This window comes from Apostichopus japonicus, chromosome 6, assembly GCF_037975245.1.
Source record: "Apostichopus japonicus isolate 1M-3 chromosome 6, ASM3797524v1, whole genome shotgun sequence".
Lineage (NCBI taxonomy): Eukaryota > Metazoa > Echinodermata > Holothuroidea > Aspidochirotida > Stichopodidae > Apostichopus > Apostichopus japonicus.
The window spans coordinates 1,486,128-1,498,701 of NC_092566.1; the positions used below are offsets into that span (position 1 = coordinate 1,486,128).

Sequence of the window (12,574 nt, forward strand, 5' to 3'; positions counted from 1 at the left end):
GACAGCGATCTTACAGTTTATCTGAAAAGAACAGATACTATACACGTCATCTTATAGCATAAAGGCCGAGAAGCCGAGCAGCCGAGAAGCCGACAGTCAAATATATGTAACTTGATGGTCAATTCCATACATCTGCAGACTGGAGACACCACGATGCCAACCTGTGTAACTTTGCTTTAAGTGTTTGTTTCACTTACCACAAGTAACGAATGTTTTTTGTTTTATTTCCCGGCATGCTCTAGGTGGTGACATTGACAGCAATGCGAATGATATAGACGCAGGGATGTTGTTTGTTTCAGTTAAGTAGAACCTATAACCAGGTTATATTTCTATCCATTATTTTGAAGGACAGTGCAAAGTATATTCGTATTTGGCATATATGGAAATACATTCAACGTTAAGAAGGTATACAATATGAGGTGTATGTATGTCTTGCTTGTGACACGTAATTGTAACGTAAATACTGTGTTCCTCGGCATACCAGGAAAATGCACGCATAAAATAACACCCTTGGAAAACGAACTCGGCGAAGTAATGAAATATGGTAAGATCATCAAAATATATATATCAGTGTTTACATTATGATTAAATCTAACAGAAAAAGTCTTGAAAATGCGTTGGTTTATGCACAAATTTGTGAGAAACAGGAATTAATGTTTGTAAAATATATACCGAACACAAAACACAAATAAACTTAAAATCAAAATAACGCCATACTTTTACCGTAACTATATATGCGTTCATAACTATGTATTTTTTATCTGTTCCCATTGGGAAACTTTTGGAAAACTTCCTTCACCTATTCGCCCCTGCTGTCCTCCCCTCCCATTCCGGTCCCCGGTTACGTTGTTTGACGATAATAGTATATGGACCAAGCTCATGTCGATTTAGTATAAAAAAAAAAGAAGAAGCGAATGAGCAATGACGAAACTGGACTGAAATTTCATGAAAAAACACATTTTGAGAAGATTAATTAAAGTAACTTTTGGTTAAAACTGGATTCTATCCAGTGACCTCACGATAATACAAAACACTGTATTCTCCTAACTCAGTTATCCATTTCTTAGTTGGTGGCGATTCCTTTCTTTGAACAGTGAGTAAAAACATGACCATAGCCTGTGCTATAACGTGGGAAGGTATAAGACACTTTGTGACGAAAGGAGACCGTTGCGAAGTTGAATCAAGAGTATATTATTGCAAAGCTACACCACGTTCATCTCTGCATTTTCCAATCAGGCCTAACTCAGAAAAAATGTTGCAATCCTCATTTCGCCCCCTCCCTTCCTTCACCACACCCCCTCCCTCCCTCTCTCCCAATCTCGCGAGTGTTTTGACAAGATTTACATAATCGCCTATCGAGAGTTTGTTACAAACTATTTGGTCTGTGAAGTTACAGTCCACATGGACTTTTTATGCATAATAAGCAGTTGATAATTCCATACTATACATGCGTTATGTGAATCGTATGTCGGCCCCATTAATTCACACACAAAAGGTTGCCTTTTATACTCAGCTTTTGTTGGTAGAACTAACACCGACCCCAAATACGACACACACACACGTATACACGATATGGACCCTGGCAAACGGATTTATGTACTACAGTCCTTGCAAACGATGATACATGACGTCACACAAGCCGTCTTGTTGACTTGTATATACGTTTAACGGTCGGATACCCCTGAAGAGGGAATTATTGTTAAATTATGAATTATGAGTAAATTCTGCAGACTTTGCCAACGTCATCAAACTGATACATCAAAACAGACCTAAATTTACCTTCCCCCCCCCCTCCCTCAGGCAAAAAAAAGGTTAACAAGAACTGCTGATATACAAAACATATACAATTGAATACAGTATTGTCTCCGATTCCAGGTTAGCGATGATTGGAATAAAGAAATTGATAAAAATGGGTCCTAGTCATAGACACAAATGGATATGAATATTAAAAAAAGCTGGCATGATTAAATTATCCCTTAACCTATTTATGTACAAATGTTAAACTCAAAATAAATTTAAGAAAAAAAAACTGACCATAGAGAAAGATCTAGGACAAAATGACAAGAGAAAAAAAAAAACAGAAAACCCCTTATATTGTCAATATCCTTGTTATATATGGATTGTAATATCAAAGATAGGGAATCCAAAAAAAAAATACCTTCAAAACAAATCGGTTTTTTCGATTTCGAATATTGCACGAGATAAAAACGAAGAATGTTTCTATGACAGTGATGTAGTAAACTTAAGTTTTTGAAACAATTTTCATCTGCTGTCGAATTCACTTTGAGGTAGACCGGCGTTTTTAAAGTCCATAGGGCCATAGTATAGAAGAATAGGATATACTAGTTTACATTTAGACCTATAGGCCTTTACCTTTTCAACTTACTTTCGTGAAGAAAAAGAAAGCTATTTCCCTGAGGAAACTTAACAGCTTAGATTTAAAAGGTCTTGTTTTTGTTGCCAACAAAGAAATGAAATCATGAAGGGAAAGTCCACACAATTATTAAAAACCTTGGCTTAAATGTCCAAGGACACCTTGATGGTGACGTTTAATATGTTTGTATAAAATAGTGCTAGAGAAAAAACAATAATTTTAGAAAAAAAAGTGAGTACCGTTAAAGATGAAATTAATGTTGTCACTTTTAGTGAACATTTTAAGTCCAAAGAGATAGATTGTGAATGAAAAATGTTGACGATACGTCACCATGGAAACCTGGTCCCACTCTAAGGTATATCCCACTGACCGTCCGGATTTGTGACGTGTACGATCATGTTAATTTTATACTCGATGCAGTTTCTGTTGTTCTGAAAGAATATTTTACTTAAAAAATATCTGGATTCTAATATATGGCGAGTAAGATCATGAACAGATTATCAAGCACGTTGATCAAAACAAATGCTTTGAGATTATGATTAGACTTTGATTCCCCTACTCCACCGGTGTTTGCACTTTGAATACACTGCAGGGTGCACGCCCATATGCAAATGAGCACATCAGTGACGTCATTTTGATAATTTACATACGGTACATCAGATTGTGTAACTTCTCCGAGCAAATTTTGTGCACAAAAACAGTTATCTTTCTGGTGTCGTCAGGTGTCGTCCTATGTATACGGTATCTTACAGTATTTACTGTTAAAGAAATTGTGATCACCGATTCCAAAACTGCCCAAAATATCTTCCTTACACAAATTTGTGTCTCAAATATTGGAGGTTAGTACTGCGGTTTGTCACAGCCAAATGTATAACTTGTAGCAATGCGAGATAAAAAGTTGTCAGGGGAGGGACAGGGGAAAGGCCGGGGGGGTGACTGTGGAAATGATTGGTTTATTGCCTACGTTCGGTATTTCAAAAAGTAACGAAATTACTGCAGTCTTCTTCGAAGTCAGGAAAGAAGTGGCGCGAACAGTTTTTTCCGCGTTTCTTACATACTTTTCTTCGTAGTGACGTATAGTGACGTCATTGTTTCTTGGCCAATATTCATTTCATTTATTTGGCTACTTAGAGATCAATGATTGCGGTGAGCTAAATCGCTGCCAGTCGTTGTAACCTGTTGGTACTGCCGAGAACTGTGAATGTGGGTTATACTGCATACTGGAAAACTGGGCACCGTAATCACCTACAAACAGACAAGAAAAGAAGAGAAATTAAATATTTATAATAAATATCCATTCAAAGTTTTATACTTTTAATCATCAACGTCTACGTACATTGATTTTACCGTATATACTAATAGACATATAGCAACCAATTCGCACAAGAGGAGAGGAGAGGGGAGGAGAGGGGGAGGAGAGGGGGAGGAGAGGGGGAGGAGAGGGGGAGGAGAGGGGAGGAGAGGGTAGGAGAGGGGGAGGAGAGGGGAGGAGAGAGGAAGAGAGGGTGGAGAGGAGAGAGGAGAGGAGGGGATGGCAGGCACGACTTCCATCCTCGTTTGAAAAAAAACATGCATGATTTTCGTAATTTATAGTCCTGGTTTTAAACAGACAAGTGAACAAGTTCAGTACTTTGCATTTGCTCTGTAGGTACAAGCTAATTTGTGGTCACCCTTCTCAACTTTCGGACATGTCGGGACTTGCTTACCTTCTCGAGACCCCGAGTAAGTGGTACTGGTAGGTGGTAAAACAATTGGTGGCACAAGACTCGCAGCAGATGGAAAATTCGTTTGACTTTGGGTGGTGTAAGGTCGTGGAACATCTCTCCCCTGACCTGTGTACAAGCAACGACATATAAATACAAGAAAATTCAAGGTTAAAAGTCTGCAATAACTGAATAAATTTGTAAAGTTTCATCCAAAGTGGATACTGTGTTTGTGTTTTGCAGTAATATTTTGTTCTGCTTTAATTGAGCTTTTTTTTTTTAACCTCTGACCTCTACAGTTACCAGGACATTCAGTTTTCATGCATGTAACCATAGTTATTATACTAACTATGATGTAACGTTGCAAGCTGCAGTTCAGGGTATGTAATGGTGTGCAGCTATACAAATGCACTTTCGAATGAACCTTTGAAATTCAAGGAAATATTTAGTGACGTCATGACATTCAAATAACAATACATCTACAGGGAAAACAAAGATCCTGTAAGAATTTAATTCATGAATTAACCATTTTATTGATAAACATGTTAGTAAGGTTAGAATGACGCCTTTGTACGTCCACTAATCTGTATTTACATTTAATATCATCACGCTAACTTTGCTAAATGTTTCCTACATAAAAAGAACTTTCCTGAATATCTCAGACATTCATGTTCTGCTGAGATACTAAGGATTAAACATATGACCATTAAATATTGATGTGTTGAGATGGTACATGATAATTGTAAGAGTGAGTATCGGTGAAAAGATTCGGCCATCTACCTTACTTATGGCAGTATTGATTAATATTTCAATTCGAAAAGTAACTAAGTCTGTTGGGGGGAATCTCTTGTTTCGTATTATTTCAATCGAAAGGTGGCTAGTGAAGGAGGAGGAGCGGAGGGGATGGAGAGAGGGTGGGGAAGAATGGTCTTACTCGATCAGAGGGGAGCACCAGCCTATCGAGAAATGGAAATAATTTGGAGGACAGAATTACGCACATAGTAAGAGAGATTCTAGCTTTACTCACCAGAGTATTGTGTGAAGGAAGTCGCGGTGGTAGGAAATTGCGTATGGGCTGGGATGATGTTATAGGCACTCTCGCTTTTTATGTTACTCACAGCGGCTAAGCTTCCTAGTGAGAGGAAAGAAAGGAACATTACAGTAACAGTAACAATAAGTAAACAAATATTAATAACATAATAATAATAATAATAATAAGTAAGCAAATATATACTAAATACGCGCTTCTTCTATGTAGAAAAAACGCATGAGTTTTTAACGTTAATAATCTACGACCGTAGAAATATAGGCCGCGTAACTGCGATACTCATTGTAGCTGACGTTATTACAATGCTGTACTGCATTCAATGGTAATTGAAGTGCGCCCTCTAATATTTCTGACACGTGCCATGCAGTTGGGAGATGTGGCCGTTTTATCCAAGTTCTTTTAAGGAAAGCATCACATCACAAATTCCCGCCGTCAGTGGCAGGTCGGGCTCCGGGGACAATATAACCACCGTGCACCCTTTCCGAAATTTTCCTTTTCCCTCCTTAAACGTATGTTATGAACATGAAAAAAACATTAGTATTTATCCCATATTTCCCCGTCACCCTTATCGACCCTGGACCCGGGAATATATCCACCTATCGCACAAACCACACCGACCCCTCTCCACCCCCTCTCCTCAGACATTTCTACCGTTGTCCATTGATTTTATGATATCATATACCTATATGAATATATCATGAATTTGATAATATCCTTTAATATCCGTTAATGTCAGTTAATATTCAATGATACAATCAATGCACATTATAAAGGCATGCTTGACATACTTAATTTAATCTAAAAGACAAAAGTGATTGAGACTGAATCCCTTACAAATCTAAAACTAATAGACCCACGGCTATGAGATCACTTAGGACATAGCTCTTATAGTTTTCACACATGCACTTAGTAATATCGAGCGCCGTACATCAACTTTGCAGCCACTAATAATAATAATAATACGCTGTTATCGAGCGCCGATGACCAGAAACGCCCTTTCTTGTTTCAGCTTCCGACAAACGGATGCTAGCGCACAATACTCGTCTGATTTTACAGTGATGTGCAACACTGATTTATAGGATAATTATTACAATGCAAGATTAATCTGTCGACTAATTTAGAGGTGGAGGGGGAGAGGGGGGGATATCACCATTTCCTTCTTAATTAATTTGATTCTTGATCAGTGAACTGGTAAAGGAAATAAACGTAACTTGATGTTATTGTCATATTAAGAAAATTTAATGTTGTATCACTGATACTGGCGATGCCAGCAAAATGCGAACTTTATTTTTGAATTAAAATTTTAATAGGTGAACCAAAACATTGTTATTTGCAACCTTGTCAGATACGTCAGATAACCAGAACTACTGACAAATCGGGAGGGTGGTGGTGTGGAAGGGGAGGGAGGGAAGGGAGGGGTGAGAATAAGTTCCCAAGCTATAGGGCAGTCATTTTATCACTGTGCTCAAAGAGGTGAGTCACAAACAGGATATTATAACCAATATAACCACACACCCACCCCCTCTCTCTCACTGAATGAACGAACCCTATAAATATTTAAGAAATTCTATTGCTATTGTTTTCAGCGAACAGAGGTGAACGGGCCATTGAAACGTTTACTAACATTTCCGCAAAATGTTAAAAACCGTCGCACAAAAGAACCATTTCTACATCTGAGCTGACCTCGACAAAGTCAACAAGAACCGACAATGATTGTAGCTAAACGATAACCATAATGAAGGAATTACACACCTGCTTGGTACCCGGATGTGACCACATTGTTACTGGAATTGACATCTGAAGGCTGGTGGTAATTGTTAGCAAGTGGTAAGCCATTTCCCTGAGAAAAGAATAGATACAAAAATCATGAGAACGAGCTTGTATTCAACTAACGTGGATGATACGTTTATGAAAATTAAAGATTATTGTTATTAAAAAAGTGGGTGCGGGGGTTTGGGAGGGGTTGCCTCTTTTGCGACAAATCATATGAAAGACGAAAAAGGGGCGTGAAGCCAATCTGTAAAAAAGATGGCGCTGTTTATAATCCACACAAAACTAACTACATATGGAAGCGAAAGAAGGGGTTCAAACGGATTATAACACAAAGCAACAATTCCGATATAAATGTCACGATTTGAAGTCCCCTCCCCACCCTCACCCTCACCCTCACCCTCACCCCGTCCCATTACACGCACTTCATACTCAACAAAACAACTGAGGATAACTTTTCTTTGCATTTGCCTAAAATATGGAGTTGACCACAAACGAAAATTCACGCCGAACTTGCATGTAACAGGTTCTTGGTGCTTACAATACCTCAACTGAACCATGCCTCCTTCGTCGGATAACTTACAATCCGGCCCGTCTCCTCCCAGCTCATGCCGGCCCATTCCGTCCCTTTCCGTCCCAATTCTCCCCATCCAGGCAGTTCCGTCCCACCCTGTCTCATTTCTTCGTATACCTTAGAATCCATCCCATTTCATTGTAGTCCCCCCACCCCATCCCGTCCTTTTCTTTCCCATACCATTACCCCCCCCCCCCCGCCCCGTCCCATGCCGTTCCCTTCCGTCACATGATGTCTTGGAGTCTATGGCATGTCCGATAACTGGGCGTACAACTTAAAACCAATAAATACCTCTGATGCATGTACGTCGTCGCGTAGGTAAACATCCGGGTAGTGTGATCGATCAAAGGCCTTCTCCATTGCTTCTATTTGATGAGGTGAAAAGGTCGCTCTATTTGCGCGCATCATTTTCCTAGCTTCGTCTTCGGCTATGGTCGATCCTCTTTCATGTGGGGTGATGTTGCAATCTGCATAGCAAAAGAACACAGACAATTATGAAACCTTAATTGATTTCACAAAACGGATGAAAGTTATGACCACAATATCACAAAACAAATGGCAGAGACAAATAATGTTTTCAGAGCGGTGAAGGTGGAGGGTGGGGGGGGGGGGAGGGGTGCAGGGATGTGGGCTAGTGGTATTCAGTGGAAGATGATGGGTGAACGGTAAGGGTATGGGAGGAAGTTGATGACTGAGGAAGGAGGGGTAATGGGTAAAAGGAGCTGATACCATCGAATGAAGTGTTCAATGTGTCAAGATAAAATTATATTATGTTCTTTGTTTAGTTCCATTAACCGGTATAATGTTACCGGTCAAGGCTTCGGTAATTAATACAAGACTTGTGTCAAGCAACGATCAAATGCGGATAATTAATAGTTAGAGAGGGAGAAATAAATAAATGTCAGACAAGTTGGATATCACAAAACCAATGAAAGCATTTTTTGATTAAATAGGCGGCGCTATACTACCACTTGAAAATGCCTCCCGACATACAATTAAGTTAGCGCGCCATCACAACACCAATTTCGAAGTCATTGAAGAATTAGAATGTCTTCGTAAGGCGACGTTACGCGGTTAGGTCTTACGTCCAAAGGACTCAGTTGTTTCTATCACTAGAAAAATGAAAATGTCCATATCAGCATCCGTGGAAAAGTGCAAGACCCATCCTGCGTGCGATTAAATCGTAAAGCACATGACGTGCATATTAATGAAGTATTACACGCTCTGATTGATGCTCCCAAAATGTTGAACTTTACCCTTGGATATGCCTCACAGCTCACCACATGACGTCACCCTTACCCTCGATACCCACCCCAAGAGGGGAATTGAAATAAAAGCTAGATTATCAATTTAATTCACAAGTAAACCTGTACATTGCATTATTATTATAACTGTTGTTATTATTATTATTATTATTGTTGTTGTTGTTCTTATTTTATATTTTTCATCAAGTGTTTCCAATAATTACATTGATATACCATAGACAATACACTGAAATCTATGCAATCCTTTGTTTCAGCGAAATTAATTCGCCGATAGCTATCCCAGACAGGCATTTTTCATAACATCATAATGGATAGATGTTGGTGAAGTTCAGGGCCGACGTAGCCATGGAAAGTTCATTACCTATGCCTTTGTATCTGCTAAAAATTCACTATTTTTTAATTACTCCCGATTCTCGCAAGATTGGTTACGAAAAACAAAAAATTGTTGTTGCAAGGACGAGGAAGGTGAAAACAAAATTCTCTAACAAAGAACTAGAAGATCGAATATAGTCTCACTCAATCGCTTAACATTAAAAGCATAAAGGCGATTAAAGGTTTTTTTGAGTTTTTAAGTAGGACGGAGCAACAGAGGAAGCTGGTACATCTTCCGCCCCATGTGCTAAGACTATTAGCACACAGGAAGTTCAGCTTATCACTATGCCAGTTTGTAAAAACAATTGACGGCCAATACGGGGGTGTATCGCTTGGATTTACAGCACTTAATTAATGTTGGTAGTGCGGTCGAGAAACAAAAGGCGCTTTTAGTGCTTATATATTAAACTACTAGAAAAGCTTTAATTATATAGTGACACTAAAGGCTAAGATTAACCACAAAGTATACAAGTGTCCAATTAAAACACTAATATAGATAGAAGGAGACATCAATATTTTGACCTCATCTTTTACATTTTAATGCGCTCAGTGTAAAACTTCATTTCGTCAGGTTATTAATGTTAAGAGAACGTTTCAAGGAATGCAAGACAAATGTCTTTGAACGTAGGCTATACATCAACTGTTCATCCTTTATTGGAAACCAGTTCTCATCACAAAGAGGTTTGGCACCGAGAACTGAACTGAAGGGGTACTTGCCATCTTTAAGCTTAATATGTACAAGTTTATGCTGTCTTATCAAAAACATGTTACTTTAATTCTTTGCAGGTATTTCTAGTTCAACAGTACGGTCGTTTCGAGATCTTTTTTTCCGATCTACAAAGATGAATGAGTAGTATTTTGTGCATTCAATCGATGATTAATATACACCACTGAGAAAGAATAGAATTAATAAACCAAAAACAAGGGAGAGGAGATAAAACAAACGGGAAGGAGTTATTTACATGCAACTTGTATCCTTCGATTCTCTTGCTAAAATGTTGGTTCTTAAAGATGGAGGTTCGTCTTACTGTTGAAGAGTTTCATGGAATATGAAAGATACACGACGCCCCCTTCCCACCCCACCCCACCCCTTAACATTCAAAGCTGCAGTTGTTCAAATGTATTATTGATTGCCATCATTAAGTTAGACCTTTGTTTAATTTTTGAGACATTTTCTGCGATATTTATTAACAACATTAGCAATTTGTGATGAGTGTAACCTACATAATAGTAGAGCTAACCCAAATACAATATGTGCGTGTGAGTTTTTTGGGGTGGGGGTGTGGGGTGTGGGGGGGGGGTGGGTACAAGTTTTAACATTCAAATTGTCTTCGTATGTAATAATGTAAATTTGGATCTATTTAAGTTTACGTTAAGGCATAGTCTCCAACCATACAGTGGCTCTCTTTTTATAAAATAATAGGTATAGAAATTATACACCATCAAAATATTTCGAACGTATTTTTTTTCGGACAAAGTTCTTTGCTGGACCTTTTCACGCCAGGTAAAAGTAACAAACCAAGTCATGCACCGTTTACCGAATGACGTCATTAAGCAAAACAATCTACCAGTCTGAAAAGTACCAAAAGTTGACGAGAGAATAATTTAATATTATTTTCTTCTTGTGTATAACGACAAATGTAATCAACAAGTAATATTTATGTAATTAAATTAAGGTAATATTATATTTTATAAACTTTTTAGAAACATCGACTAAAGAAACTTCACTAAGAAAAGCTTTAACATCTTGAAATTAAGTTGAGTTGTTATATTCGTGACAAGCTTTGCATAAACCTTTTCTAACCTAAATCCAATTGACAAGAATACCGGTTAATTTCCTCATTCGATAACATTCAACACCGCGAAACGAGGGCGTATGTTGACCCCGTGATGTCAACCTTATATTGATGGTATATAGGTTATAGATTTTTGAATTCTTTGGGGTAACTGACCCGGGTCACTTGCGTCTCAAAGTCGCCTAGCGGTCTTCACAGCGAGCTGTTTGTTTGTTTGCAGGGGTAACCATACCCTCCCTTCGAAAAGGGATCTAATGTGTACTATATATACTGATTCCGAGACAACTAGGGATCATAACGACTAACTAGGGGAACCACAAAGGGACGCTTGTCAAGAGCTGCGAAACATGATGAGGACGAATATTTGGAGATGCAACTGTTTAGGTGAAAAGGAGACCCCTGACCTTTGACCTTCATTCCATGCCTTTTGTTTTTGTCTTGTTGGTTTTTTAGCCTGTTTTCTGAGTTTCCTCTTCTCTTTGATAGTCCGACTTATGTCGTCATGATATACTGACAGATTGACATGTAGAGGGTGAATGTGATCTTATAGAATCACGTGAAACAATCAGCAACATTCCCTCACACACGCGACTAGAAAGATCGAGGGATATTAAGAAGCATGGTACTATATACGTGTATTGATGACTAGGGGTATCATAGTTTAAATCTACCAGGGAGCTCGTCATCAAGACTCTATACCTTTACCAGGTCACGTGACAATAAAATACAGGGAAATGTTTCTCTTTTTACTGTTTACATGTACAGAGACAGCTACTGCAATATAACAGACATGTCAGACTAAGTGTCTCAAAGGTAAAGGCAAACCTCAAGCAAAGTGTGTTTTGTTTTCTAACGGTGGACCCGTCTAACCTCTTGACCCCCCCCCCCCCCCCTCACATGGGAGCCACATTCAACTTGAACAATCCAAGGCGGTGCCTTCTCCATTTTAAATCAATTTTTAAAAATCAGTTTTTTAAAAAGTGCCGAGCACTTTTTAATTCCAGTTAACTTCCCCCGTCACCCTTCTTCATCGCCCTTGATGTCTCTGTTAGAGCAAGGTGTATCCAATTATGTTTAAGTATTTGATGACCTGGTCGGAATGATCCAAGTCCAGTACAACGCTATATAGTAATGTAGCAATAGGCTAATGTTTACAGACTTTTCTTATACCAAGTGGATATACATTGAGTAAATAGTGTACGGTACTCTTCCTCTACTAAGTATATTTACATTGAGTACATATTGTACTCTAAATAATACTTAATAAATATACATTGAGTACTTACGGTACTCTAAATAATACTTAGTGAATATACATTGAGTACATATGGTACTCTAAATAATACTTAATGGATATACATTGAGCACTTACGGTACTCTAAATAATACTTAGTGGATAAACATTGAGTACATATGGTACTCTAAATAATACTTAGTGGATAAACATTGAGTACACATGGTACTCTAAATAATACTTAGTGAATATACATTGAGTACATATGGTACTCTAAATAATACCTAGTGGATATACATTGAGTACATATGGTACTCTAAATAATACTTAATGGATATACATTGAGTACATATGGTACTCTAAATAATACTTAATGGATATACATTGAGTACATATGGTACTCTAAATAATACTTAATGGATATACATTGAGTACATA

The 12,574-nt window shown here is 38.2% G+C and overlaps 1 protein-coding gene across 2 annotated transcripts in view; it reads right to left on the reverse strand.

The window, feature by feature from the left end:
* Positions 1 to 639: 639 nt before the first annotated feature.
* LOC139968609 (paired box protein Pax-2-like) overlaps positions 640 to 12,574 on the reverse strand; it is an 85,024-nt gene continuing 73,089 nt past the window's right edge. For both annotated transcript variants that reach the window (XM_071972777.1, XM_071972776.1), the window contains 5 exons: positions 7,761 to 7,936; positions 6,878 to 6,965; positions 5,105 to 5,209; positions 4,081 to 4,206; positions 640 to 3,619 (listed from right to left, as the gene is read on the reverse strand). In XM_071972777.1, coding sequence (XP_071828878.1) covers positions 3,498 to 3,619; positions 4,081 to 4,206; positions 5,105 to 5,209; positions 6,878 to 6,965; positions 7,761 to 7,936 — 617 coding nt within the window. In that variant the 3' untranslated portion in view covers positions 640 to 3,497. The remainder of the gene's footprint in view (positions 3,620 to 4,080; positions 4,207 to 5,104; positions 5,210 to 6,877; positions 6,966 to 7,760; positions 7,937 to 12,574) is intronic.